Genomic DNA, 27,021 nt, shown 5'->3' on the forward strand with positions numbered 1-27,021 from the left:
GGATGCCAAGGTTAAACCCCTACTCTTTTTCGAAGGACATCCTGGGATTTTTAGCAGCCGGGTCACTTCGGTGAGAGTGTCTGACTGAGGTGTTAGTGAGGCCAGCAGGAGGCACTCACCCTGTGGTCTGTGTGGGTCCTAACGCCCCAGTATAGTGACGGGGACACTATACTGTCAAAGAGCGCCGTCCTTCGGATGAGACGTTGAACCGAGGTCTTGACTCTCCGTGGTCATTAAAAATCCCAGGATGTCCTTCGAAAAAGACTAGGCTCCTAATCATCCCCATATACTGATTGGCTTCATCATTCTGTCTCCTCTCCACCAGTAAGCTGGTGTGTGGTGGGCGTTCTGGCGCAATATGGCTGCCGTCGCATCATCCAGGTGGATGCTGCACATTGGTGGTGGTTGAGGAGATTCCCCTGTTCCATATGTGAAGTGCTTTGTGGTCCCACAAAAAAACGCTATTTAAATGTAACAAATTATTATTATTATTATTACAGAACAACCAGTGGCTCTGCATCCCTTTACCTAACTCACTACTTCAGACTTATGTGCCCTCCAGAAGCTTGCGTTCTGCTAGTGAACGGCGTCTTGTGGTGCTATCCCAAAAAGGCACAAAATCACTTTCACGGACCTTTACCTGGACTGTTCCAAGCTGATAGAATGACATGCCTATCTCATTTTCAAGAAACTGCTGAAGACGCATCTTTTTCGTCAACACTTGAGCCATCAACACTTTCTATTCCATTCTATTCCATTCTATTCTATTCTATTCTATTCTATTCTATTCTATTCTATTCTATTCTTTTTTATTCTATTCTATTCTATTCTATTTCTCTATTTAAAAATGTGCACTTTGCTAGACTAACAGGGACTTACCACAGCACTTACTGTTACTATCTTGCTGATTTGATTGCTTCTATTGTTCTCATTTGTAAGTCATATAAATGTAAAAATCTTTCTACCAGCCAGGTTAGTCAGCAGCTTATAACTGAGACAGGAACATTATTAAGTCCTGTCAATTTAGTCTAAACTATTAACTTAAAATATATTTGTGAAACAATGTTTTCAATAGTAACAATCTTGAAAGCTTTATTGAGTTTTGTGATGTTTTAGTGATTCCTGTAGAACTATTGCTTATCATAAATGTAGCATATGCGTTTTTATTCAGAACCTCAGAATGCAAGAACTACTCTAAAAAGAAGTCAGAAGATGTAATTCAGATAAAAAGCTTTATTTAACAAATTAAATTATAAAAATACTGTACATATGACACATTGTTCAGTGGTCTTATGAAAATATGTTTGTGAAAACTCCAACTAAGTCTATGGAGTCATTTGAAGGATGTTGGTGCTGATGGTGTTGATGTCAGGATGTTCTTCAGTGGCGCAGTGACAGTTGTACTGTGTGGCACAGACTGCTGGTTCCTGCAAAATCAGAAAAAAGTGAATTTAATATAATTGTGTTCATTAATTTAGTTAATTGCTATGTGTCTCCCTCTGCCAGATGAGTTTATGTCTTTGTATTGAATATGCAGATGATAAATAAACTTAAAGCAGATATTCTCACCTCTTTTCAAAAGCCTTTATTATGACATTTTTAGTGAATTTTGACTCAGGATTCATGCACTTCTGTCCTGCACCATTCTTCAGAGTGACACTGTGAAACGACAAAAGCGATGAGCTGAATCTTAGGAGAGTTTGATGAACATTAAAATAAATAAATGCATATAGGCTATGCTTACATAATCTCATGTTTGCGACAAGATGGACTTGGAGGGAAGATTTCAACCTTCTCGATGTTCTTCACTAAAACCATGTTTGCACCTTTGTCTGCACAAAAGCACCTGCCCTTTGAAGACCTGTCCTGCCCTGGAAAAGACATTTCATTATTGTCTATTAGCTGCAGAACATCACCATAATCAAAGATACAAGATATGCTAAAAGATTTTGATCTATAAATCTCAGAGATCAAACTCACCTTTCACAGCAATCAGGCAGGCAAGAAGAACAAAAGCTGCAATAGTCTTCATTGTCTTGTTCTCGACGAACTGTGCTTGTCTGGGTCAGTGAGATTATGACCGAAGGCATTCAGAGCTCATTTAAATACTCTAGGACCAGGGGTTTCCCCTCAGTTTTTGTTCTCGTTTTTATCCAGCTTCCTCTCCCTTTTCTCTTTTTATTATGATTTCTCAGAAGCAACTCCTAAACCATCTTGAAAAAAAGAGAAGCTTTGATTTAGGGCACTCTGAGCTTTCCATGAATGAGGAAGTAAATATAGATTTATTAGACTGACATACTGATTTTAATTCATTTTGATGTTAATTATGTAATAGTGGGAGTACTGTCTATAATTAGGCCAAAACACTGAAAGTTAGGGCATGTCAAACATGGTAATTGACTGATTTTGATGGCTTTTAATTTTGTTTTTAAACACATCACAATCTCTTATGTGTGCACAAATTAAGGTATACAGAGAAAGATAGAAAATGCACAATAAACCTATTACCAACACAATCTTTTGCAATACAGTAACTTTTAATGAAGCAAATACTATAATGGAGCAGACTAATGACCCATTGTTTGAAAGAATAAAGGCAAAACACACAGTGGTATAGGCAAGACGCAACCAACATTTTCTACGGATTAAATCTGACTGAACTCTGGTGATGGTGTTTAATACTCCTAAGCTTTTTAAAATGTGCAAATATTTACCCTCGTAGTGATGAGACTCTAACAGTACATTTTGGACTGTGAAATAAATAAATTAATCACAAAGTGTGGTTAACACCCAGTGGTTTTGCTGGTGTGCTTGTGGGTGTTGGATATATTTTACAAGGGCATTAAGTAACCACAAAGTAGGATGTGGGACAATATGCTTTTCTGTGGAAGATGGTCAAACATTTTCACAACCTCTTTCAGAAAAGTCCCCAGTGTAAACAATATTTGGCAGACATGATGGTGAAAAGTTGAAGATAATAATAATTTGTTACATTTATTTAGCACCTGGATATTGCGCTAGAACGCCCACCACACACCAGCTTACTGGTGGAGAGGAGAGAGAGTGATGAAGCCAATCAGTATATGGGGATGATGAGGAGGCCATGATGGACAGAGGCCAAGGGGCAAATTTGGCCAGGATGCCAAGGTTAAACCCCTACTCTTTTTCGAAGGACATCCTGGGATTTTTAGCAGCTGGGTCACTTCGGTGAGAGTGTCTGACTGTAGAAAGATCCGAAACACCCGATGATGACCCCAGATAACATCACTGATGACATGCAGGTGCAACACATTGTTTGATAAAAGTGTCCAGTATAGGTTATTCTACATTTATTCTATAAGCACTCCTGGGTTATTCACAGGGTTCGAATTACAAAGTGGCTTTCGGGGGAGCCCTATTTTCCGATCATCCCTGACCCTGACTGACTTTAACGCTTTTAGTGCATGTTCGGGCATTTAAAACAATAGGTTTACAGTAAACCTATTGTTTACTTAGTAAACCGTTTACTTCAAAACGCAAGCGTCAGTCAGTGTTGTCAGTGTTAGGGCAAACAGCTCTGTCCACGGTTCTGAATCAACCGCGCTTAGGCCTACATCATGCAAATTAGGGCTGCACGATATTGGAAAAAAAATACATTGTTTGTGCAAAAAATTACAATTAAATTTTTTTCCCCAACGATATATATTGCGATATTGAGAGCCATAACTCCAGGCTAAAGTCAATAATTACCATTCCATGATATTAATAATTTCACTAATAAGCAAGCTTCATTACAAGTGACAAAAATGTCACTTAATATTTTATTCCAAAATTAGAACATTTCTATAAACACAAAAGCAGAACACATTTTTAAATAAAACAGCAGCTTTACACCAACCCCATGATTGGTTTACAACAATATAACTTAAAATAAAAATATTTTTTATAAAAAAAAAACTTTGGTTCACAATCTTTTAAGCCAACTTTTCTTAGCCAAAGTGCCAAAGTAAAACAGTGTTGGTCATCATAATCATATGAAATAAACAAAATGTAATAAAACTTTAATATATTTTTATCTTAAATTATTATTAAATAGATTTAATTATTAAATCTTCTAAACAGATTAGAGAACATGTTTCTGTAAGCAGAAAAGCCGAACACGTTTAAACAGCAGCTTTAGCCTACACCATACCTCCAGCGCATTATGAGACTAAGTGTTATCAACATGTCAATTTATTATAAGCAACACAAGACTTTAACAGCCAATGACATTTACAGCTGAGGAGACTGGACTGATTTTCTACATTTAGCCTTAGATGTTATATGAATATGATCCCTGAAGCACAGGTTTTATCAGCTGACAATAAAAAAATACAAATAAAACATTATAGGCACAAATACAAATGTACTTTTAGAAATGGTGCTTTTGAAAGAAAATTGTGTTATTGTTTTGGCAAGTTTACTGTTTAAATTAAAAGATGTATGAAAACTTGTGTGATATTCATTTTTAAAATAAGTTCTAATAGATTTCATCATTATTATTATTTTACAGTACATTTTACTGTGCAATTTCTTTCATAATTTCTTTAAGTTTATACCGAACTTTTATTTTGACAGGTTGTCGTAAAGACATTACAGTTTCTGTGTGTGTATGATACGAATGAATGACGATAGTTTTATCAAATGAAATGGTGAAATTCTCATGAAGTGACTCTCATAGCAGCTCTGTGATGAAGTTCATGTGTCATGTGTAGCCTACATCATGTCCTCATAGCTACAGTGAAGCGCTGACACAAGCACGCGCTTGCTTCAGTGTGTGTGTGTAGTAGAGCACACATTGAGCGCTCATTCCCAGAGACGCGTTGAACAACTGCAGTCTCTTTGAGTTTTTAATATTCACGCGATTTGATCTGTGTCCATTGCAAACACAGACGCGGTGAATTTATGAATGAAAGTGTAAAAGTTCTGTCACAAAACGAAGTTGTTACGTATCCTCACGCTTTTTTTAGTGGGTATACGGAAATACTTGCCATTTCCTAGTGGGTATACGGCGTATACCTGCGTATCACGTAGACTACACCACTGGTGTAACGGGGCGAACAAGACGAGAGACGTGCGGATCCATATGCAAGGCTTTATTCCAAAATGTGGTAGCCATACAGGCAAGGTCAATCAACAGCAAACAGGTATGGCAGAGGCATGACACAGAGTAATCCTTAGGGCAAAAGCGTAGGTAGACGATCAGCGAACAATATCCAACAGGGGCAAGGCAAAGAGAGATAATCCAGGTAAACAGCAATTATCCAAACAAGGTGCAAACCGAATCCAAAGGGCGAGGCTGAGGGAGAATCCAGGAAACACGGGCAAGAATCAGAAAACACAAAGGACAAGGCAAGACTGAGATCACTGGTTGGGCTCTGTAGAGAAGCTAACACTAGGGGAGTGCTAAACGCAATACAATACTCGGCACCAGGGAGAGAAAGTCCAAGGCTTATAAAGAGTGTGAGATAGTTCTCAGGTGTGAGCGTGATTAGTGGAATCAAGTCAAGTCAAGCTGGACAATTCGTGACACTTGGTGAGCCAGATATGTTTCAGGATAACTTTACATAAACCAAACCTTCAGCATTTAAAGGGTTAGTTCACCCAAAATTGAAAATAATGTCATTAATGACTCACCCTCATGTCGTTCTAAGCCCGTAAGACCTCCGTTCATCTTCGGAACACAGTGTAAGATATTTTAGATTTAGTCCGAGAGCTTTCTGTCCCTTCATTGAAAATGTATGTACGGTATACTGTCCGTGTCCATAAAGGTAATATAAACATCATCAAAGTAGTCCATGTGACATCAGTGGGTTAGTTAGAATTTTTTGAAGCATTGAAAATACTTTTTGGTCCAAAAATAACACAAAATAAGACTTTATTCATGCAGCATTGTATTCTCTTCTGGGTCTGTTGTCAATCCGTGTTGACGACTCCACAGTGACGCTGCTGACGTAAGACGCTGATGACGTGTTATCTGGTGCGCCCGAGCTTCATTTACAGTCTGAGGGAGACGCACGCTATATTCAAGCTATTCTACATTGTTTGTGTGGCTATCATTTTATTAATGGTGTGTAAGGCTACGTTCACACTTAGCGTCTTTTTTGACAAAAAAAAGTTAACAACGGCGTTTTTTTAGCAAAAAAAGAAAAAAGCTGCGCGTTCGGTTACAAATAGCAGCCGAGCGCGTCTTTTGTTGCTATAACAACAGCTGCAACAGTAGTGTGCCCACACAGCCTCTTTGTGATGTATGTTATGATAGAGTTGTGTACTCATATCAAACAGCTCCTTGTGCTCCGAAACAAGGACGATTAGTTTTTCTACCGGCACCGTGTCCATTTTTCTTGTTGTTATGGAAACGACAGGTCTCGCTACTCGCTTGTCATTGGTCAGCTGTCAAAAAGGCGCTTGACGTAGGGCGTTCTTTTCAGAAAAGTTAAACTTTTTTCAACTTTAAAAGACGCTCTGAGCTGCAGAAAAAGACGCCGGCGGTGGCGTTTAAAAAAGCGCTCAGGACTTTTTTGAAAAAACGGTTTACTCCATAGGGTTCTAATGTAGAACAGACGCTGGCAGTTTGAAAAAAGACGCTAAGTGTGAACATAGCCTAAGTGTGCATGTCGCGGATGCCCTAATCGGCAAAAACAACCACGGCGACGTAATAGCTTCATGCGTCTCCCTCAGACTGTAAATGAAGCTCGGGCGCACCAGATAACACGTCATCAGCGTCTTACGTCAGTAGCGTCACTGTGGAGTCGTCAACGCGGATTGACAACAGACCCGGAAGAGAATACAATGCTGCATGAATAAAGTCTTATTTTGTGTTATTTTTGGACCAAAAAGTATTTCCGATGCTTCAAAAACTTCTAACTAACCCACTGATGTCACATGGACTACTTTGATGATGTTTGTATTACCTTTATGGACATGGACAGTATACTGTATATACAGCTTCAATGGACGGACAGAAAGCTCTCGGACTAAATCTAAAATATCTTAAACTGTGTTCCGAAGATGAACGGTCTTACGGGCTTAGAACGACATGAGGGTGAGTCATTAATGACATTATTTTCAATTTTGGGTGAACTAACCCTTTAAGTTTAAAAATGTCTGGCTTATGCCATATACAGTTTAAACATACAGCAAATAACTTTTGTTTTCAGATTTATAAATATTTGAATAATGAAAATGTTCTAATAATGAAATTAAATGATTAATCAGAGTTCACATGTAAATACCAAATAGTTTGAGACATTAAAGAAGGGCATTACACAAACTTTCTCATTTCACTGGAACATCATCAAGTGTTTTCACTACCTTTTTCTTTATATAGACATTGTGCTGATAAATGTCACAATCATGCTGATGAAAATTAAGGAGAAACTGAAGGAGAAACTGAAAGTCTTGTTGTGAAATCTAGAAATGCCATTCAACTGCTACTTATCTTTGTGAAAATAGAGTGATTATGCAGGAACAGTATAATATACAGGTACTTTTTATTATAGATAATTATTTTGAATTATACGAGTTAGTGTTTGCACCATAAATACATTCAATGAACTGTATGCAGTTTCTATTAACTAAACCAAGATTTTAAGTACACAGATGTGGTCCATATTTTGTGTTGTTATGGAGTTAGTTCTCCTCAGACTCAATAGATTAACAATATTCCTGTCTTTTACTGTTGGAATTGTGGATAGTATTGTCTGTTCAGAAAACAATCAGAATTTGACAAGACTCTCACACAATCAATGAACTGTCAACCAAAGTTTGTGTTTTATTTATGATATATTCGTGCGTATCGTAATTTACTTTTAAAATTCATAAACTCGTAATCTTTAATCAAAATAAATTCTCTCCCTCCTGCAGTGACATCTCTTCTCTTAAGACGTGTTTACTGCGGATCAACAGATCAACCTGTCACTCACATGACATCACAGCCATTTCATGATGTGATGTAATACTATCGAAAGCTCATGACCCTAATTTATTTCTCCATACAAAAATCTCCGATGGCAGACAGATATTCATCTTTTATAAACTGTACACAAACAACTTCATTATTCTTCATTGAGCAGAATCATTCAGTCTGAATTTGGGTTATTCTGACACCCCTTTAGTCCATTAAAAAATATAGGCATTTTTATGATTCATAGAATTATAATGCAAATCTGGTGTCTCTTAGACTAGGATAATTTTATTTGATTTGTCTGTCAATTATTCAACAACTGTTCAACTCATTCACTAGCAAAATGGCGCTCTGAGACCGTGAGACGTGTCACATTTAATTCCGTGTGGCTTCTTTTTGAACTATTTTTGTTTGCTGAGGAATACTGGGTAAAAGGAACTGACAATATTGTTTAAAAAATGTACGTCACTCAATAATAACTCATTGTTTATTGAACAGTGCTGTTGTTTTGAGTATTTGCTTGTGGCCTCATGCCAATAGTCGGATGTGAGGTAAACCACAAACCACACAGACCCACCACTTCTTTTTCAATAGAGGTCGGTCACAGTCTCATTACTCCTTTACTTTACATGGCATGTTCTATTAGAAAAGTCTCTGTATTGATGAAAACAGTGATTTTTGAAATATGGAAAGGCTAAACATGTACAAATTACATCAATGGGGGAAACAACAGGTGTAAGACTGGTACTTGTATCATTTTATTTTAGTAATATCTAGAAATATATAAATATATTGTATAGTAATTGTCACGATGTGACAAAAAAGCGTATGGAACTTATTCCCGCTGAAGCAGTGTTTCCGGTGGGACACTTGTGAGTGAAACTCCGTCCCCAGGTCTGTGGATGCGTCTGTTGCCATGACAACCCCAAATTACATATTGCCAACAGGTGTGGGGAATTTACTCGGAGAGTTTGGAAGAAGCCCCGTCAGCATTTGAGAGGATAAAAAGCAAGAGAGAAAGGCAGTAAGAGGTCGGTTCTTTCTCCCCTGTGAGAAGTCGTTTTATGGGGCGGTTGCAGTTATTGGAGGGCTGGTGAATGAAGAGGAGAGTGTGGGCTAAATGAGGGACTTGAGGACAACAGAGGGAGAGTGAAATACCCCGTTTGCATTGGAGAGGAGCTAAGTAACTGAGAACTGAGTCTCGTAACTGCATGTAGTGATGGCAAAATGAGGCTTCCTGAACCACTGAGACCTCGCAGCCCATTGCTTCACCCAAAGGTTCATTACTCGAAGCTTCATTCATTATTGCTCAGTAGTGACACCTAGCTACTGTGCAATGATATAGCAGACAAATTAAGTAATTCTGAACCAATGACCTGAGCAGATGTCCGTATCCCGATCCCCCATTTCATTTATTTATGTATTTTCTTCTCACTGTAATATCTGTAACCTTTCATTTGCAATAATAAAAGTACATGAGCAGACATTTGTCCATTGCCTGGGTATAAAATACAATATGTATCTTTCTTTGACTGAATTTACTTGTGCAAAAACAACTGTCACACACACAATTCATTAATTATTCATAAATTGTTTGGATAGTGCCAGTATGAACAACAAAAGTGAAACGAGTGCAGTGCTTATGTTGGAGGGAGTGTAATAAAGTAAACTGCAACAGAATAGTCTGGGGTGGGAAAAGTTAAGAATTGTTTCTGGGAGGTTTTGTGCCGTGAATGGTTACAGTTTTAGTGCAGTGTTGTGCTTATGGGACTGTGGATATAGAGGAGTTTGCAGTTTGGGGTGCATGGGTGAAGGTAGGATTACCATTGATTTTTATTGAGAAACAGATTTTTTTCAAGTGTGTTGGGGTTTAGACAATTCCTCTTCTTGGACAAAACCTCTTCAGCCTTGGAAAATATCCTTTCACAAGGAACAGAGGATTCAGGGGAACATAAAAATGCCAGTGCCAGCGGGAATAAATGAGGATACTGATGCTTCTGTTGAGCCCAGACAGGGGAGGATTTCCTCTTCCTTGCTGGCTCCATTACCAGGAAAAGTAACAACAAGCAAACACATAAAAAAGGGCAATCCGAATCAAAAAGCAGTCCAGTCCAGATCCAAAAATCCAATCCAAATAATCTTATCTAATTAATATATTAATAATATAGCTACTCCCTATAATATAGCTACTATAATTAATAATAACAATTTACTATAACTATTCTAACCTGATATAATTCAATAATATACAGCCCTAGCACATATATGACACAATAATGACAATGAGAGCTAACGCTCTTACTCTGACACTACACATGCTTCTACTACTCCTGACAACACCCACAAGGTGGCGCGAGTTTCGAACCCCCTTTATCTGGAAGCGACACTTAGAACGAACCGATGACGTATCCACACAAACCGAGGCCTCGTTTGTCATGAGTCACGTGATTTTCTCGTTAACAACACAAGCCTCGAATCGCGGCTTCATCTGGCACGCCCATTTTTTCTCGACACAAGCTCCGACGCCTCGGTTCAAATGTCACATCACTAACTGCATGTATTTGACACTGAATTGGATGTGGCTTGGAGTGTGTGGATCACGATCATAAAGATCACCGAGTGGATTGTATTGATTCCTTACCGATCTCTTATCGCTCCCTCCATTAAAAATGGTGATGCGAACTCCGTTTGTGTATGTGAAGAAAAACATCCCAAAATATCCTCCGCAGTATTGATGATCATGGCCCCCTCGCAAAGAGACCCAAGGGCGAGTGCTGGTTCTAAATTGCACTTTGTGAAGTGAGTTTGCAGTGCCTAAGATTGACGTTTCCCCCACATTATATGCTTGAAGTGGAATTGCTGTGTGTGTGGAAGATGCATTCCCTTTTGCCGTGCACTCTCCCTGTGTTATGCTGGTCTACTGTCAATAGTGAGAGTTCTGTGACCTTGATCCGTTCTAACTGTTTGGCTGTTGAAGAATTATCATCTGGGATTTGAATTAACCCCTCTGTTTGTGCTAATAGGAGAGGAGATGCCCTGTTGCAACGTTCACTGTCTGTCCCAGTAGAAGCCCCGTGCAGCCCGTCGACTTCGAGTCTGTTGTATCCTCGTAGCCCACCTGTGTTGGGAGAAGTAACTGTCCCTCTGTCCTGAATGTGAGGTTGGCACGCTCTGTCTGAAATACTTACTCTGTCTGCGTCAGAAGAAAGCCCCGTTCAGCCTGTTTGACTTTGAGTCTGCTGTATCCCTACAACTCATCTGTATTGTGAGAAGTGTCCTCAACGCATGTGGACTGTATGCTTTGTCCGAAGCATCTATTCTGTCTGTCTCAGTAGAAGCCCGTGCAGCCTGTCGACTTCTAGTCTGCTGTATCTTCGTAGCCCACCTGTGCCGGGAAAAGTGACTGTCTCTCTGTCACGGACGTAAGGTTGACACGCTCTGTCTGGAATATCCATTCTGTCTGTGTCGGAAGAAGCCCCGTCCAGCCCGTCGACTTCGAGTCTGCCGTATCCCTGCAACTCATCTGTATTGTGAGAAGTGTTCATTCCTTCCAACGCATGTGCACTGTACGCTTTGTCTGAAGCATCTATTCTGTCTGTCCCAGTAGAAGCCCCGTGCAGCTTGTCGACTTTGAGTCTGCTGCATCCTTATAGTCACCTGTGCTGGGAGAAGCGGCTGTCCCCCTGTCACGAACGAAGGCTGGCACACTCTGTCTGGGATATCCACCCTGTCGGTTTCAGAAGAAGCCCCGTTCAGCTGTCGACATTGAGTCCGTTACCACATTGGAACCCCCTTGCTCTGGAGCTGTGTCCGCCCTCGCTGCGAGCAAGCGTGGGAACCGTGTGCTGTGTTGGAACCGCCATTCAGTGTGTCCCCCTATCTAGTTACTCACCGGCTTGCCGTGTACCTGCTGAAGGCCCTGCTCTGGTGTTGCGAAGAAAGTGGACGAGCCGACCACTCCTTACCCAAGGAAGACTCCCCTAGACCGTCAGACCGGGTACCCGCCGTATACGTACCCCCAGTCCCTCCAGTCACTGCACCGTTCACCCTCGATTCCTGAGGGCAACCAGGGAGAAGATTTTAGATTAGGATTTCCAATTTGCTTTTACTTCAAAATAAAACTTGATAATTTTATTCTCTGACTCTTCCCTCTGACATGCTCCTCGAGGTGGTCCTGGTTCAGGGGTGGGTGCAGTCTAGCTTGGCCCACCGACCTGTGACATAATGCTGGTATGGGTTCTCAATGCCCGCTGTAATGATACACATAAAAAAACATTCTGTATGATGAAATATGAACCGTCGTCAGAAATAAGCTATAAAAGAACTAATGATGATCTGTTTGCAGATAATGAGTGACCACTCCTCTCTGCCATTTTCAAGAGAGACTAATTGGTCACATTTTTTTCTTCCATTAATAATGAGGATTTGCAAAAAGCAACAACAGCCAGAGTGGAAGTTCCCATGTTTATGAGATGAGCCTTTACAGCTTCCTTTGATCACTGTTGGAAGTAGCTTTGTGTAGATTTGGTTTTAATTCTGTGAGTAAAATGAGAATGTGGCTTTTTCAGTTGATTTGTCAAGTCAAATTAATGTTTATAATGCTTCTTACATTGTTTTAAATCCGCTTTACAGAAAATCATGATAATGTTTATAATAGCTATCTTAATATCTTCGTGACTTATAGTCGCAATTAGCAGATTAGAGCGAGACGAAAATATAGTTTAGTTTTTTTGCAATTGTACAAGCAATCAATCTGTTGAGATATATCATTCTACACAAGTATACTTTATATATGAAGATAAAATTGGACATGCATATGTCCAACTTAGAACAAAATGAGGCAGTTTAGATATGGTAGCTAGTTTATATATATACACAGTATGCATGTATATATACAGTATGTGTATATATATCACTTTACGTGTATGGCCGTGTAAACCCTATTATAAAATTATACCTACATAAACTTAAACCCTATATAGAATTATCTAAATGTATTTATTCATGTCAAACTTTTGTATGACTAGTAAATCTACATTAGATTTCACTGACAAAAGTCTTTCTACCAGCAAGGGCTGGGTTTACCAAAAGCATCGTAAGCCTAAATTGATCAATAATTGGTGGCAATTGTTCTACGAGCTAACGATGCTTTTGGGAAACGCAGCCCTGATCAGTCATAAACAGCAGCTTATAACCGAGACAGGAACATTAAATCCAGTCAATTTAGTCTTAAAATGCACTAAAATGTATTTGTGAAACAATGTTTTCAATAGTAATCTTGAAAGCTTTATTGAATTTTGTGATGTTTTAGTGATTCCTGTGGAACTATTGCTTATCATAAAGCATCATATGCATTTTTATTCAGAATCTCAGAATGCAAAAGCTACTCTGAAAGAAGTCAGAAGATGTAATTCATAGATTTTAAAAAGTTTTATTTAACACTTCTTTGAGGGAAATGAAAATAAAATCATACATAAAAAAAAAAAAGACTGTACATATGACACATGTTCAGTGGTCTTGAAAATGAAAATTTGTTTGTGAAAAAATTAAATAAAACTTTAAGGCTTTTTACAACGCAGTGCTCAGATAAAAATAATTTAATCAGCTTAGGCATTACTAAATATTTTAAGCTTTTTTTCTTTCTAAATTGAATCCCAACTTATTTAGGCAGTGTATGAATACATATGAAGTCTATGGAGTCATTTGAAGGATGTTGGTGCTGATGGTGTTGATGTCAGGATGTTCTTCAGTGGCGCAGTGACAGTTGTACTGTGTGGCACAGACTGCTGGTTCCTGCAAAATCAGAAAAAAAGTGAATTTAATATAATTGTGTTCATTAATTTAGTTAATTGCTATGTGTCTCCCTCTGCCAGATGAGTTTATGTCTTTGTATTGAATATGCAGATGATAAATAAACTTAAAACAGATGTTCTCACCTCTTTTTAAAAGCCTTTATTATGACATTTTTAGTGAATTTTGACTCAGGATTCATGCACTTCTGTCCTGCACCATTCTTCAGAGTGACACTGTGAAACGACAAAAGCGATGAGCTGAATCTTAGGAGAGTTTGATGAACATTAAAATAAATAAATGCATATAGGCTATGCTTACATAATCTCATGTTTGCGACAAGATGGACTTGGAGGGAAGATTTCAACCTTCTCGATGTTCTTCACTAAAACCATGTTTGCACCTTTGTCTGGACAAAAGCACCTGCCCTTTGAAGACCTGTCCTGCCCTGGAAAAGACATTTCATTATTGTCTATTAGCTGCAGAACATCACCATAATCAAAGATACAAGATATGCTAAAAGATTTTGATCTATAAATCTCAGAGATCAAACTCACCTTTCACAGCAATCAGGCAGGCAAGAAGAACAAAAGCTGCAATAGTCTTCATTGTCTTGTTCTCGACGAACTGTGCTTGTCTGGGACAGTGAGATTATGACCGAAGGCATTCAGAGCTCATTTAAATACTCTAGGACCAGGGGTTTCCCCTCAGTTTTTGTTCTCGTTTTTTCCCCACTACTCCAGCTTCCTCTCCTTTTTAGTTGTGATTTCTCAGAAATGCCTCCTTTAAGGCACTCTGAGCTGAAATTTACATAAATGAGGACGTAAATATTGCATAAGACTGAAATATTCATGTTAATTATGTTTTGGTGGGAGTAATATCAGACGTTAAACCAAAACACTGAAAGTTTGGGGATTGGCTTTTATTGGGTGTTTTTAAGCACATCACAATCTCTTGTATATTTAGTGCACAAATTAAGGTATCAATACAGTGAAAGATAGAACATACACCAAACTATCAATGTAATCTATTGCAATATAACTTTTTTGAAGCAAAACTGTCATGTAACAGAGGGACAGAAAACAGGAATGTAGGTAATCCAACGCTATCTCACGACCAATTCGTACGAATTTGTACGAGTGATTAAAAGGTGGCTAATTCATACGAATTTGTACGATTTGTCTAAACCCACGTGACGGTTGGGTTTAGGGGCGGGGTCAGGGGTAGGTCATTCGTATGAATTCATACGATTTTGGCAAATCGTAAAATATGTACGATTTAGCAAAAAACGTACAAATTCGTACGAGTGAGGTCGTATGAATTGGTACGAATTAGCCACCTCGCAGTAAGTTGCTGGCAGGTAATATGGCAGACTTAAAGGGATAGTTCACCCAAAAATGAAAATTAGCCCATGAGTAACCCTCAAGTCATAGGTGTATATGACATTCTTCTTTCAGACGAATACAACCAGAGTTATATAAAAAAATGTCCTGGCTCTTTCAAGCTTTATAATGGCAGTGAATGGTTGTTTCTGTTTTGAAGTCCATAAAAGTGCATCTATGCATCATAAACGAACTCCACACATGGGGGGTTAATAATAATAAAGGCTTTCTGAAGCGATACGTTTTTGCGTTAAGAAAAATATCCATATTTAAAACTTTATAAAGTAAAATAACTAGTTAATCGAGTAAATCATGGGCTAATTTTCAGTTTTGAGTGAACTGTCCCTTTAACTAAATAGAGCTCTTTGTATTTCAGATGCTCGATGACTGGAAGAGAGGATAGCATGATGAAGGCAAGTAGGCACAAATGAAGAATGAGTCAGGTAAGTTCATGTCTTATTTATTTATTTACTTAACAGGGACCATACAGTCAAACATAGTTACAATACAAATCCTGTAACTGATGCACAGCATACAGAGTTTATAGCTATATATATATATATATATGCTATAACTACTGAGCCATCCTCAGTTTGTCATGGTCTTGTCATTCACTACTACTAGCATTAGCTATAAACTCTGTATATTGCCCATCATATATATATATATATATATATATATATATATATATATATATATATGTGACCCTGGACCACAAAACCAGAGTCACATGGGTAAATTTTTTGAAATGGAGATTTATACATAATCTGAAAGCTGAATAAGAATGCCAAATCCTGACTGGAGGGAGGAGGGTTATCAGCTCCTGGGAAACACGATAGCTGCTGATAATACTGAAGGAGCTTATATATGTATACGGCGATAGGCGTCGTATTCCTATAGGTAGTTCTGGATCAGCTGAGAGTCAGCTGATGCAAGCTTGACTAACGTGACCTGCCAGAACCATACCGCCAATCCAAACTGTATGCTAATTGTCAATCATATTTGACGATAGTGGTCCTGACAGAAATAATTTTGATAATTTTGACCCATACAATGTATTATTGGCTATTGCTACAAATGATGCTACTTGGGACTGGTTTTGTGATCCAGGGTCACATATATATGGTGACTGTCTGACGTGCACACGCCACAGATCCCCCCTCCCCTCTCGCGCACGTTACAATATCACATGCACACGCCTGAAGTTCGCAGGTATGTTGGATTGTACGAAGCATGATGGCGGAGAGAAAATCTAACAATAAGTTTCCAATTCCTCGGTTAACAACCAGAGTTATGAGGTCCAAAACAACCAAATAAAATAAAATGATGCTTCGATGCTGAAGAGACGGGCACATTCACAGAAAATCTGATGCACACGCACTGACGAGCACGAACTCGATGGGTGGGTGCTCGTGGAAGTGGGGGAGAGGCATGAGAGTTGTAAACATTCAACATTTTGGCTAAGCCCACTCAATCTGCCAGACTTGCCGACTGCAGCTTTAAATATGGATATGTTTCTTACACGAACGCATCACTTTGCTTCAGAAGGCCTTTATTTCAGATACAGAGGAAGTGAAAACTGATGATTGATTCTGTTCCTCTGAAAACAGAAGTTTAGTTCATTTCCTAGTTTGCTGTGATGTCACTGATTTTCATCATCACTTTATTTTATTGTTTATTTATTGTTTATTTCATGATCATTTCATGAAATGTTAGTGTTTATTATTTTAAACATTTAAACAATTTGTGCACATGGTTTTTAACACATTTGTGGCAAATGTGATTGTTTGTTTACATTTGTTTGTACAAATGCCATTATAATTATAGATGAATGTCAGTATTAAGGGTGGTTTACTTGTGCAGGAATGTATTACATTTGGTCTCTAAATTAGTTTGGCTGAAAGAATTCACATCAGCTTTCAAAATTGTAGTAAAACAAACTTTTCCTTGTTAGCAAGAACAATCATGACACTTATGACAAGAGACCAGCATCCAAAGCTTTGAGCAAAGGCATTTCAAAGAAATGGGAAATCGAAACTGCTGTGCTTGTGAAAGTGAAACTGGGAACTGTGCCCGTGCCCGTTAGCCTGGCTAACGCCAGACCCAATTCTCGTTGAGACTTGGGTCTAGGAACCACATGTTCATTTTCTCGTATTTGAGGCGTGGTTTACGAATGCGCCGGCGCCGTTTATTGGGTGCTAAGAATGTCTATCAAATGCGCCTGTACGTAGCTCATAGCCAATAGTTTCCATTATACCAGATGACGTATGTAGAGAAATGGTTTAACGCCAAACGCTGCTCTTTTTTCTAAATAAAATTGCGATCTAAACTACTTAGAACAATATCTAAGGCTGCATCAAAAGGTAGCTTCGCGTCTGCTGCCATGTTGACTCCATAGATATAAACCGATATAAACAAACTGCTTAGTTGTGTCGCAAATATGTCGTCATCGTCTTGCTGCTCCCTCCCCGTTCTGTGATTGGTTCCCTAAACGAGGTGAAAAACAGGTCCATGGTTTCCAGACTGCCTTTCAGCGAGAATAAAATCGCGCTGCGCAAAGGCAGTCTGGGGAAACCCAGGCTACGTGCCCGTGCTAAACCCCTGATCTTCTGGTGGCTATAAAAATCATCTTCAGTAATAACAGTATTAGACAATCATCAAAACCTTAAACATAATGAAGACTGCTGCAGTTATTGTTTTTCTGCTGTCTGCTTGCTCCAGAAGTACACGGTGAGTGTTGCTTATTAAGACCTAATGCACATTGATTCTGCAAGGGTATCTCTTCTAAATATTAGTTTGTTATATTGTTCTGCAGCTAAAAAATCCTAAAAAATAAATAAATATCTCTTCCAGGGCAGAACAAGTTTCATAAAAGCAGGTGCTTGTGCTGACAAAGGAGTGGATGTGGTTTTAAGGAAGAACATTGAGAAGTTTGAAATCATGCCTCCAAGTCCGTCTTGTGGAAAACAAGAGATCATGTAAGAACAAAAACAATGATTTTACATGGATATTTACACATTAATGATCACACTGCTACCTTAACATTCTTAAACACATTCAGCTAATCTTTCCTTTTTTATTTCCAGTGTCACTTTGAAGAGTGCAGAGCGGAAATGCTTAAATCCAGAGTCTAAATTCACCCAGAATATAATCAGGAGGGTTCTTGAAAAGATGTTAGTGGAAATTTATTTGTAGTTTTGCTGTATTCAACTAAGAATTAGCACCATTTTGCTACTTGGTGAACTGTTTCTGATCTTTAAAGGGCCCAGCAGTCAGAGACGCTCATGTGAATCTGGATTAGCTGCTGTTTTACGCCACTGAAGAACATCCTGGTACCCATGAAACAGTACCCAGTACTGTTATACAATCCACTTGTTTAATTATCTTATTTTCCCTCTGCTTTCACTGTTACCAAATCAAATAAAAAAATCCCTAAATGATTGGGTTCTGTTAATTCAAAAACTGAAATTAATTAGCATATTTTGCATACAGGACAATGATGTATTTTCCAATATATTATCAAGGGAAGAAAGCATTTGCTAATTTAGTTTTTAAAGCACAAATTTGAACATAAAAGGAGATTATACTGCCCCACTAGGGTATGATGAACCTGGCTGGGCCAAGAAGCCTCCTGAGTGGAAGCCTCTGTCATATCATAATTGTCCGTTTTTATAGAATATGCAAGAAAAAAAAATCATATGTAACAAAGGTTTAAGGCTCAAGGAAGAAGGTGGGAACCTGCGAACGATAAACGTGACTTTAATTTTAAAAAAAAAAAGATGGTGTATCCTTTACGAACGACTGCCACACAAACATAAACAAAACAACTTAAGTCCAGGCCTGCTCCTCTTCCGTCTTGCAGTGTCGTCAATCTTCCTTTTATCCTGCCGGTTCTCAGGATCGCGCAAGAAAAAGCCGGCCCAAACTCAAGGCACGATTCACTGACCGAAAATACCTGTAGGTCCCCCACCCTCTTGATGGAAGTGAGTGCAGTCAGGAACGCTGTCTTTAGAGACAGGATTTTAAGCTCGACTTACTCCAGCGGCTGAAAGGGAGCTCTCTTCAGTCCTGAGAGGACCACAGAGAGATCCCAGGAGGGAATGAGGTGCAGTCTGGGAGGATTGAACCTCCGGGAGGATTGAACCTCCTGGTGCCTCTCAGGAATCTGATGACTAGGTTGTGCTTTTCTAGTGACCTCCCTTAACTGCAATGTGATGTGCCACGATGGCGGCAAAATACACCTTCAAGGTGGAGGGGGACAGCCTCTGCTCCTACCTCTCTCGCAGGAAGGATAGCACAGAGCTGACCTGGCATCTCCAGGGGTCCTCCCTGCAGGCTCACTAGGAGAAACACGTATTTGCACAGGACCCTGGGCCAGCTGCGTGCCAACGCGACTGTGCCGAGGAGTGCCTCGGTTAGGGAGTAAATGGGAGGACACAGTCGTGAGAGAAGAGCTGTCGCGAGAGAGTGTCAGCCGCAAGATTGAGCTCGCCCAGAATGTGAATGGCGCAGAGCGACCTGGTGGGATGGTGGGTGAGTTGTGACATGCGACATGAGCGTTCACTGGTTGATGTACGCAACCCTCACAATGTTGTCCGTGCGGACCAACACGTGCTTGTCCTGAAGCAATGGCCGAAACCGACGCAGGGTGAGTAGCACTGCCAGCAACTCTATGCAATTGATATGCCACTGCAGTCGAGGCCCCGACCAGGAGCAAGAGACTGCTTGCCCATTGCACACCAGCCCATCCTGGATGCATCTGTTGTAACAACAATGTGCCTGGACACTTATTCTAAGAGTACACCTGCCTGTAGAAAGACAAGGTCTGACCAAGGACTGAAAGTTCGGCTACAGATCGGTGTGATGGTCACACGGTGTGTGGTATGCCCCCATACCCATCTCAGGACTCCGCTGTGTAACCAGTGTTATAGTGATCTCACATGCATCAATTCGAGCTGAGTGAATGCAGCCGCAGATGCCATATGCCCCAGGAGCCTCTGAAATTGTTTCAGTGGAATCACTGTGTTCCCTGAAAGTATTCAGGCGGTTCAGCACTGACTGTGCACGCTCATTCGTGACATGTGCCATCATATTGACCTTGTACTTGTACCTCGAAGGCAAACCGAATAAACGGTTTGTGTCAAGGCAGAATCAAGACGTGGAAGTATACGTCCTTCAGGTCGATCACTGTGTTTTCACGTTAGCATCTTGAACGGGTGCTTGTGAAGGGCACGATTCAAGACTCTCAGATCCAAGATCAGCCATAACCCACCGGCGTTCTTGGGATCGATGAGATGACTTTAAAAAAACGGCAGATTATCAAATTGAAAAGTTGAGGTGGGCCGGTGGGTTATCCATTTAGCTTATTTATTGAAACATTATTTATTGAAATATAACAGTTTAAATAAATAAGCTAAATTAAACTTAAAAAAGTATTGTATTTACTTGGAAATGTGGTACCCAACAGTATATGCAAGACCATAATAAATAAAAACTTGATAATTTACAGCTGTGTAGAACTATTTTCCTTGGAACAAATAAATTAATTATACAAGCTCATAGCAATTGGTAAGAAATAATAAGTTATTTTATTTATAATGGTTATGCTTAAATAAAAATATTCTGACAGTGAGACTTGATAACCACACGCTACTCACTCCCACTGTATAAAAAATTCCTAAACACTATAAGCACCATCACAAAGAAACTGACATCATTTCATAACAAAAATGAATTATATATTCCTCTACAAATCTAATAAATCTATTGCAATATAAATTACTATAACATATTCAATATAAATTTAAAGTTTAAATGGATTTAAAGTCTACTAATTTTGTTCATGGCACAATGTTTCTCCTACTTTCCTCATCAGTCTTGTTGTGAATGCTGAGGCTGTTTCATCCGATTTAATACTAGTTAAATCATAGAGTGATTTGTGGCTTTTAACTGAAAGGTGTCTGTCGAATTGAAATGCTTCCCACTAGTTCTCGCAACGCTGTTTAATAATAGTGTCCGGGACCGGGAGTAAACGCAACTCCATGCTGGGCCGTGCTGAAACAACTAGCGAAACAACTGAAAACAGCGATATTTGTTTAACACTGTACTGACCGAGAAACCGCTTCAGATGATTCAGTGACAGAGCGGTCTGAACAAATCCGAATAGTTTCTATGGAGCTAAATGAGTCTCAATAAAGATAAATGCACACACTACATTCACATATGCACTCACATGATTCATAAATACACACACAGGATACACAAATGCGCACAAAATTCACAAATGCACACACAAAATTTAAAAAGCACAGAAGATTCACAAATGCATACAAAATTCACAAATTCACACAAAATTCATAAATACACACACAATTCAGAAATACAAACAAAATTTACAAATGCACTCAAGATTCACAAATGCACAGGGCAAGATTCAGACGTGTATTTCTGATGCACACACAAATATATATTGATTTACAAACTGCTTGCGGTCTGTGAACTTCACTGCATTTGTGTGTGAATTTTGAGACTCCCTTGACTTGGCTCGACACACAAATGCCTTTTTTTAAACAGGGAATGATCAGCAACCAATCAGATATCTCCCTTGGTTTAGCCAATCACAAGAACGCACCCCGCGTGGGGGATTGTTTACTCATAAGCCAATCACATGAATGCGTTCACACAGCGCGATATGCATGTGTCGCGGGCGCGGTGGAGTTCTGTCTGTCAGTTGGTTGAGACATAGACATCATATAGATAGACGCCCTATCGACCGCTACTGTATGGGAAGCCAAACAAACCAAAAGTGGGACGAGACAGCGGGGGTTTACAGAGCTCGCGCCGCGCTGACATGTCATCTGCGCGGTTCAATGGTCCGAGCCGCGCGGCCGACTCGTCAGCGCAGCGCGGACGTGTTTCCTAGCGACAACCAATGGGCAGCGCGGCGCGAACAATCCTCACCAGCGCTGCACTGATCAAACAGCGCAGCGCAAACCATACATGCAAATAAATGTTCAATAAAGAAACCCCAGCCAGCTTCCTTACAAAAAATTGGTTCTCTGCTGAAGTTTAGGAGTTTTTTCCCTACAGAAGACAAAGAAGAAGAAAGACTAGATGAAATGCATACATTTCTTATGTTTATTATTAATACTGTTAGTAAAGAGTAGTGTTGTGCGTCGATACTTTGAAGAACTGCACATATATAGAGGCTACGGAAAGAGCTGTACAAAGCAGAAACTTCAATGACTTTCAATTTCGTAGTCGTCTTGAGGAGCACGCCAACCTTCTGGAAATTATATCGGACAGTTTACATGTTCAGGTAATGTATGTTAGTAAGTTTTGCATTCAGCCATCATTTGTAGACTTTAAGCTTTTTATGTCTGAATTCCATAATCATTTGTTAATTTTGAATAAAATGTTAAAACTAAAGATCAATTTTATGTTATTGATATTTTGTGATATTGATTTATAGGGTGAATTCAGTGTGATTTGGACACTTTTTGCTATTGAGATTAATTGGAAAAAGTGTCCCTCCCAATCAACCTGGTCGCCTATATAGAGCTGGTAAGTCCCGCCCCCTCCGTAAAACCCCGCTGGACCTCAAAGTTGAAAAACCGGCAATGCAAGTGAATGGGAGAAAATAATTATTTTCTGGTCCCGTTCGAATTGTGCCATGAATGTGAACATATGTTGTCTGTGAATTTTTTATATAATCTTTCGTGTGAAGAATGCTACAATTTAGCGGGTAGAAGTTTGATACAGGTAGACTTTGTGTGAGAGCACTGTAGTGTGTCGTCATTGGCCGATGACATGATGGCTTTGATGACATACACCTGGGAAGGGAGGACAAAGCGACTTTAAAGAAAGGAGGTGTGGGACAACCGAGAGAGCTGGGGTGGTGAACGGGTGCGAACGTTTTGGCTGTCTCTCGGGGACAATAGGTCCTCCGGAGATGAAGATAACTAGTTAGCTAGCTGCCTTGGAATGAGATAGTTGAGTTGTAGAGGGGGGGGATTAGTTTCACCGATTACCTCAGAATATTGCTCGGCTGACGCCCACGTGCTACCGATACTATGAATGCCGTGACACAGACGACGGATGGATTTTATGAATGAACTTTAAGTTCCGCCCCTGGAGAGTAGAGTGACGTCTTCGGTGGGAAGACGGATTGCTGCTCGCACTGCTCACCCCCGATGGATGGGTCTTCTCGGCTCGCGAGAGGGAAGTGTTTTTAACCTATTTCTATATGAATTGTTTGACTGTGTATGGCGTAACGGTAAGCGGGTTGGAGAGGGAGGCGGGGGAAATTGAGAACGGAGGAAACACGCCTTACGTGTGTTCACTGTGTGCTGTGCAGGCTGGGGTGCTGAGTATTAAACACTGTGTGACGTATCGAGCGTGAAAACTCACTGTGTGTAGGCCTATGAATTGGTGTGCCGTGCGATGTTTCCCGTGTTCCTTTTCCCTGGCTCCATATCTTACCTGTACCCGTATGAGTTTTAGTCTCCCTGATGTGAAATAAAGTGGAAATTCTCTTTGAAAACTGGCTGGCTGTTCTTTGACCACCGTAGGGCTGTTTTTGAGGTTTATTACACTGGTGGCAGCGGTGGGATCAGCGCTGATTGCGGATCTTATAAACTTCATTGAACTTTTCTTAGCCTACGGTTTGTCAACATGTCAGAACCGCAAGAGGCGGCCAGCGGTAGTAATGCCGTGGCAGGTGTTTTGGTGGGGGAAAGAAATGTTGCGCCTCGTCTTATTTTTATGCCCGAAACATTTACGTGTACAGGGCGTGAGTGGTCTGATTGGGCAGAACAGTTCGAAATGGCTGCGGAGATTAACGGCTGGGATGATGTATTAAAACTCAAATTTATGTCTTTGCTATTGTCAGGTCGTGCGCGGGATATTTATTGTGGCTTGCCAGATGAGGCGCGGCAAAATTTCAGTCAACTGAAGGTAGCAATGGGTAGATGTTTAGAGCCCTGTGAAAGTACTGATTGGAATCGCGTGAGTTTTTCCTCGCGCAAGAGGCAGCCAAATGAAACCGTGCGCGAGTTTGGAAATGCTTTGAGGCGTTTAATTTCAAAAGCATATCCGTCTGTGGATAATGCCACGAGAGATTTACTGGCTCGAGATCATTTTGTGGCCCACATAGGGTGTGCTGATACGCGTATACATCTGCGTAGTGTGAAACCAGCCACGTTAGAGGGGGCTATTAATCTGGCGTCCGAACTTGAATTAATTCGGAGTTTGGAACGAAATAGTGCTCTTCCAAATGCAAAAGTTTGTGGTGTGATAAATGATAATGTTGGGCCAGCTAGAGATGTGCAAATGCAGTCTTTAATGGGCATGGTAGAAGGGCTTCGTCAAGAAGTAAAAACTTTGCAGAGTACTGTTAAAATATTACAAGATCAAGTAACAGGGAATTCGGTTGCTCCGCCTAGTCATCAGACTGATTATGCTACAAATAGACGAGAGGCACGGACTTTTAAAACTGATAGTGCACGAACAGACTCACAAAATAGAGATAAGGCTGAAGCTTGTTGGGAATGTGGGTGCACTCGTCATTTTAAGAAAGATTGCCCATATGTGTCGGGAAACGGGAGGGGGCGGGCCCGGTAGACCAGGAGCCCGCCCCTCTTTCTGTTGCGTCTATGCTTTGGGGAGTAGGTCAGTCCCAACCAGAAACAGGGGGAGTTTATGTGTTTGGTAAAGTTGGGGGGGTGGAGACCCGCTTATTGGTGGACACAGGGGCACAAGTATCAATCGTACCCAAAACATTTTGGCTGGAGGCAACCGGGGGAGGGAGTGATTTAGTAGAGTATAGGGGTAGATTGAAGGTTGCTAATGGAGACCAAATGGAAGTTATAGGCCGGTGGGAAACCACTTGTCAATTTGATTCTCTGACAGTAGTGGTTGATTTTGTAGTGGCAGATATTAGCCCCGGTGAAGTGTTACTGGGCAGTGATTTTCTAGTCAAATTCGGTGCAAAACTGGATTTGAAAGAATTATGCTGCTATTTGATGGGAAAAAAAAATTCTGTACAATTGCAAACTGACTTTTTAGCCCCTTCCATGCCAGTGGTAGTTTGTGGGGATACCAGGATACCACCACGTAGCGAAGTGATAATTTTGGGGTCGGTGGAGGGAGCGCCATCAGGAAAAATAATAGGTATGCTGGAGCCTGGCTCTTCTTTGTCCCGCTACTGTGATGTATTAGTGGCACGTGTGGTGTGTGTAGTCACCGTGGGCGTTATGCCAGTTCGTGTTATTAATGTAACCAAGGAAGCTCATACTTTACGTGATGGAATGAAAATTGGGGTGTTGGCTACAAATGTAGAGGTGGGGGAAGGTGCAGAGGAAGTAGATGAAGGGTGTGACGGTAAGATCGGGTGGTCGGCGGATGCCTTGATTTCCCACTTTGGGTTAGACTCTAGAGGGTTTAATGTAGAGCAAATGCAGGCCATTCGTAAAGTATTAGAGCGTTATAACCAACTTTTTAGTACAGGGGATACTGATTTGGGTAGGACGCATCTTATTCGTCATCAGATTGATACAGGAGTGGCTAAACCTATTAAAATGGCCCCTCGTCGGGTTCCGCTTCATTTACAACAGGAAGTGACTGATCACATAAAACAAATGTTAGATAATGGCATTATTCAGCCTTCATGTAGTCCTTGGGCAGCCCCAGTGGTACCAGTTAGAAAAAGAGATGGCACTCTGCGTTTCTGTATCGATTATAGGAAACTAAATGAGGTGACACAGAAAGATGCCTATCCGCTGCCAAGGATAGACGATGCGTTGGATAGCTTGGCAAACGCGTGTTGGTTTTCAACCCTCGACCTAGCCAGTGGTTACTGGCAGGTTGAGGTTGACTCGAAAGATAAATCCAAAACGGCTTTTACTACACGTCAAGGTCTTTTTGAATTTAATGTTCTTAGCTTTGGCCTGTGTAACTCCCCTTCCACTTTCCAAAGGTTGATGGATTTGGTTCTGGCAGATCTTCAGTGGACTACGTGCTTAGTATACCTTGATGATATAATTGTTTTTGGTAAAACATTTCAGGAACACCTGGGGCGCTTGGAACAAGTTTTTGGGAGCTTGAATAAGGCCAACTTGAAGGTGAAACCCTCCAAATGCAATTTGTTTGCAAAACAGGTATCCTATTTGGGTCATGTAATTTCAGCGGAGGGCGTTAAGGCTGATCCCTCTAAGGTGGAGGCGGTGAGGGGGTGGCCGGTCCCTAGAAATCAGACAGAGGTTCGTAGTTTTCTGGGACTGGCCTCTTACTACCGTCGCTTTATGAGGAGTTTTGCGGAGATTGCTAGGCCCTTACATCAATTGACAGAAAAGGGAAGGAAATTTCACTGGGGAGAAGATTGCCAAAGAGCGTTTTTTACACTCAAGTCATGTCTGATATCAGCCCCAGTTTTGGCTTACCCCGATCCCTTGAAACAATTTATCTTGGATACTGATGCTTCAGATGTTGGGATAGGTGCTGTACTATCCCAGGTAGAGGGGGGGATGGAACGCGTAGTGGCCTATGCAAGTCGAGCCCTGACAAAACAAGAACGCAAGTATGCCACCACAAAAAAGGAATTATTGGGTATGGTGACGTTTATGAAACACTTTAAGCATTACCTTTTGGGGGCAGAGTTTGTGCTGCGTACAGATCACAATTCCTTGCGGTGGTTACATAATTTTCAAGGAATTGAAGGACAGCTGGCCCGTTGGCTAGAACAGCTAGCAAGTTTTCAGTATAGGATCGTTCATAGGCCAGGGAAACAACATGCTAATGCAGATGCTTTATCGAGATTGCCGGGCCTGAGTGTAACTTCGGGTAATGTGTCAGACCAGATTGGGGGTGTGGAGATTGAGGAAAGTTGCCCTGTGAGAGTAGTGCAAGTGGCTAAAACGAATGTAGGGC

The 27,021-nt window shown here is 40.5% G+C and overlaps 2 protein-coding genes across 2 annotated transcripts; both read right to left on the reverse strand.

Moving 5' to 3' along the window:
• Positions 1-1,218: 1,218 nt before the first annotated feature.
• Positions 1,219-2,078, reverse strand: LOC306995908 (C-X-C motif chemokine 11-6-like). Its single transcript, XM_079607879.1, has 4 exons — positions 1,981-2,078; positions 1,745-1,871; positions 1,570-1,659; positions 1,219-1,427 (listed from the first exon to the last, which is right to left on the reverse strand). The coding sequence occupies exons 1-4, from the start codon at positions 2,030-2,032 to the stop codon at positions 1,334-1,336; spliced, it is 363 nt and encodes a 120-aa protein (XP_079464005.1). The 5' UTR covers positions 2,033-2,078; the 3' UTR covers positions 1,219-1,333.
• An 11,261-nt stretch (positions 2,079-13,339) lies between these two features.
• On the reverse strand, positions 13,340-14,375 carry LOC306995896 (C-X-C motif chemokine 11-6-like). Its single transcript, XM_079607864.1, has 4 exons — positions 14,272-14,375; positions 14,036-14,162; positions 13,861-13,950; positions 13,340-13,717 (listed from the first exon to the last, which is right to left on the reverse strand). The coding sequence occupies exons 1-4, from the start codon at positions 14,321-14,323 to the stop codon at positions 13,624-13,626; spliced, it is 363 nt and encodes a 120-aa protein (XP_079463990.1). The 5' UTR covers positions 14,324-14,375; the 3' UTR covers positions 13,340-13,623.
• Positions 14,376-27,021: the final 12,646 nt, after the last annotated feature.

The sequence above is a fragment of the Phoxinus phoxinus genome (assembly GCF_949152265.1).
Source record: "Phoxinus phoxinus genome assembly, chromosome: 3".
NCBI lineage: Eukaryota > Metazoa > Chordata > Actinopteri > Cypriniformes > Leuciscidae > Phoxinus > Phoxinus phoxinus.